This window comes from Frankliniella occidentalis, unplaced genomic scaffold (genome assembly GCF_000697945.3).
Source record: "Frankliniella occidentalis isolate FOCC.00 unplaced genomic scaffold, Focc_3.1 Scaffold139, whole genome shotgun sequence".
In the NCBI taxonomy this organism is placed as follows: domain Eukaryota; kingdom Metazoa; phylum Arthropoda; class Insecta; order Thysanoptera; family Thripidae; genus Frankliniella; species Frankliniella occidentalis.
The window spans coordinates 243,766-247,544 of record NW_026267266.1 but is presented as its reverse complement, the minus strand read 5'-3'; the positions used below and the strand labels follow the sequence as shown (position 1 = coordinate 247,544).

The window sequence follows — 3,779 nt, the reverse complement described above, 5'->3', positions numbered from 1 at the left end:
CCCCCGCCGCACCCCGCTCCATAGCTGTGATGGATCCCGCGCACATAAATCACCACAGCAGCCGGTAGCGCCGCTGCCTGCAGGCATCCCGCTGGTGCCGAGGCCCGCCCCGCCCCGCACACCCTCAGCAGCCGATAGAGATATATGGGGGAACAAGAAGAGGGGATGTTGGGAGTGAGGAGCGGGAGATGAGACGAGGGGCGGAGAGAGCGTGGACCGCGCCGCGCGCGTAAGGTTGGTAAAGTTATTGTCGCGTGAAGTCGATCCCCGCACTTCTCTGAGATTGCGACTGAGCTCGGGAGAAAGCAGAGCCGGGGAGCAGCCGCTGGAAAATAAAGTTCCAGCTGTCTTCGCCGCGGCGGGGCGACGGCTCTCAACTTTTCCCCACCCGCGGAGTTTAAACGTTGGTCCCCGCAGACCTTTTCCCCGCTCGCCGCCACCTAATCCCAATTACTTAGTTTTTTGCTCGCCGCGTCACGGTGACGTTTGCAAAGCGCCTGGGGCTCTAAATCCGCAGTGTCCTGTCCCGCTCTTTTATTACAATTATTATTGCATCCTGCGGTACAATTCTTCCTCTTTAACCTCGGTGGCCAGAGTTCCAGATCAGAGGGTTGGTGAGGGGTGGGATAGGGGGGGGGGGGGAGGGTTGCACTTGGCGCATCGGGTGCGGCCAGGTGGTTAGTTCTGCCCGGGCCGGGGCCATTCGTCATTGCGAACCGTGACATTCATTTGTCAGTGCCCCGCCCCGCCCCTGGTTCCGCCCCAGGCGCCGGTAGCAGGGACCCCTGCGGGGCCGAACAGGGAGCACCAACACATACCACAATCACGGCGCACTTAGCCGCCTGCGCCAAAGAGACTGCTATAGGGTGGAGCGCCAGCGCACGCCTCGAGTGGTGCCCGGCAAAGAGATCGTGTACCCACACCGTCACTTTAGGGGCGCAGGTGGGAAGGGGGTGGGGGGAGAAAGTCATGGGGTCGCAAAAGAACCATGAGGACGGTCATTGGGACCCCTTGATATTTTTTTACCCTGGGTTACAAATATTACTAAGGACTCTTACGACCGCTAACGACCGTCCTGATTTTTGAGACCCCATTTTATTTGTCTCGCCCCCCTCTGAAGTCACATGGTATTTGCACGTCTTGCCTTGCAAACGTCTTCTTGCAGACCCACCCACCTCGAGTTCATGTAGCAGTAGATGATGGGGTTGTACATCGAGTTGCTCATGGCCAGCCAGTAGATGCCCAGGTACACTTCCTGCACGTAGGCGGAGCTGGTGATCTCGGGGATCTCCGACGTGATGATGAAGTACAGGTGGAAGGGGAGCCAGCACACGCCAAAGATGGTCACCACCACGATCATCATCTTCACAACCTGAGGCAGAAAAAGAGAGCAAACTTTGTAAAACTACGATGGAAACAACAAATTTGCGAGATAGGATCGATGCTATAGGTATTTTGGGTGAAGCAGTCAGGGTGTATATTAGTTATTTTCACATCGAGGAGTGCGGTGTGGCGGAGCCCGCAGCCGCCGCAGGCAGCCATGCGGACGCTTCCGGGACGTACGGGCGTGCGCGTGCTCGTGCGTGAAGGGAGGGGCCCTGTGGGGCCGCGATGGAGCAAATCAGCGATAATTCGGTAGACACGACACTAACACGAGCGGAGCGGCGTGACGTGACGGGCGGAACCCCCATGACCCCCCCCCCCCCCTTTTCTCTCTCCAGCACTTTGCCTGTCGTCGTTCAGTCAGCCAGAGTATAGAGCAGGGAGAGCTTTCTAAAGGCAACACGCGACACGGGACAGGACTTTCAATTAAAACTTTCCAAAAAGCAGTTACTTGAATCAAGTGCATTTTCCCCTGGAAATAAGTGCATGAACTCAGTTTCGAGAGTGCAGTCCTTTCGAGAAAATACATTTTTGCGTGAAGAGAGCACAGGCCCAGCAGGACTCAACCAGGACCGCACCTCCAGGCGTGGCTCACGAACATCATGACCTAACGAGAACATCTTCAAAGATATGGGCGGTCCAATAAGTAGTGAACACGTGCGCTTTGACGACCAACCACATAATTTTTTGGACGTGCCCCGAGGACCACACACATGATTGGGCCGCTCGGCTGGCGAACGGAATAGGAGAGCGAAAAGTTAGTCTCTGGGCTCTCCTCCTCTGGAGCCCGCCCTCTGCCAGATGGTGCAAAGCCTCGGTGCAGATTGACGGGACGGGAGAGCAGTTTCTGCTTGGGTGCCGGATCGGCCTGGCGCTGCTGGCGGGGTGGCGGCGGGCGGGTTAGAGAGAGAGAGAGAAGAAAGGGGGGGGGGGGCTGATGAATAGGCAGAGACATCCCGCCCCGGGAGGTAATGGCCGCTCTAGTTAGCCCGGTCACGCCCCGCCCGGGTCGTGCTCGCCTAATCCGTCAACGGTACGACACACAGGATGTTATGTAAACGCCAATTATATTTTGATTTCAGAGCACAAAAACCGTCGTGCTTCGACGGAAAAAAAATAATGTGTATCGTCTAATGGAGGAAGAAGAATAGCGGGTGGGACATAAACGTAACCAATCGATTGAGAGCGACAGCCCATAATTTTTGCTTGTCGATCAATTTCCAAGTCGATACGAATTGCTTGTAAATTTACAATTCCAAATCGTAGTTTTACGATACACTTTACGGAAAATTTCCCCATAAAACTACGCCTAATTTTCACAGTGAGTATTACTGGGGAGAGGGCAGAATGGGGCGTCGGGTCCCGCCATCCCGGGTTTCCAATCGCCTCGTCCACGGTCCACATTCACGGAACTTGAGCGGAGGAGGTGGGTCAGGAGGAACGTCGTCCAGAAGCGTGCTCCAAGCCGAGGGTAAACCTGGCCGCCCGTGCCTTGCCTCCCGGTGGACTCGCCCCATCTAAAGACAAAGAAGGGAGGGCAAGAGCGCGCGTCAGAGTGTTTGCAGTGCAGCTCAACTTTCTCCGGTAGCACAGAGGCACCAGCAGGCTACTTCCGCTATGGGGCGTGGGCGTCGTGGGGTCGAGTTTGGCTGCCTCCCGCTGCCCCGCGTCGCGTCCCGGGCGGCCTGCGAGGCCCCACCAGCTCCGCGCCAGCCCTCCGCCGATAGAGCCTTTTCATCCCGTCGCGCAGCCCCGCCCCCGCCCTGCTCGACCAGCACCCGTCTGCTGTATGATGAAAGACTCACGCCCCCGCCCACGAGATATCGGCAACTTCCAAGAAAGTGCGCGGCGACAGGCGACACGAGTGCCGTATCCAGTTAAGAATCGGTCGCGTTTCCACGCTTAGCGCAGCCACGGCACGCCGTGGCGCAGGCTCGCTCACCCTGGTGTGAGGTAGGCGAGGGGCTGGAACGCCTAACCCTAACCCGACCACCCTGCACCCCGCTTCTCCGCTCGCCCGGGCCCGAGGTATAGGAGGCGAGTGTAAGAGGGGGGAGGAAGCGGGCGTGGAGCGAGAGAGAGAGAGAGAGAGAGAGAGAGGGGGGGGGGGCGATCGAGCACTTTTCGGCGCCATATCGCCATTAACGCATCCTTCAACACGTCGTCAGACTTTGCTCACAACTCACATCGTAGGCAAGAAAGGCTCGGTACCTTAGGATTCGAGTATCCCGCCCGCCCGGCACCCGCTATATTGCTTGGACGCGCACCGAGCGTTTCAAATGCTTGCCTATGATAATTTAGGAATACATTATACGCGCTACATAGCGAAAAGTCTTCTACAGAATATGAAATTGCAAATCGGCCGCTCGCCGTACTCGATCACCCCTCCCCCCCCC

General features: G+C 57.4%; 1 protein-coding gene across 4 annotated transcripts in view; it reads right to left on the bottom strand.

Annotated features, from left to right (window-relative positions):
• Nucleotides 1-3,779, bottom strand: part of LOC113208568 (tachykinin-like peptides receptor 99D) — a 136,727-nt gene that overhangs the window by 18,541 nt on the left and 114,407 nt on the right. For all 4 annotated transcript variants that reach the window (XM_052270804.1, XM_052270801.1, XM_052270802.1 and 1 more), the window contains one exon: nucleotides 1,176-1,372. In XM_052270804.1, the coding sequence (XP_052126764.1) occupies nucleotides 1,176-1,372 (197 nt within the window). The remainder of the gene's footprint in view (nucleotides 1-1,175; nucleotides 1,373-3,779) is intronic.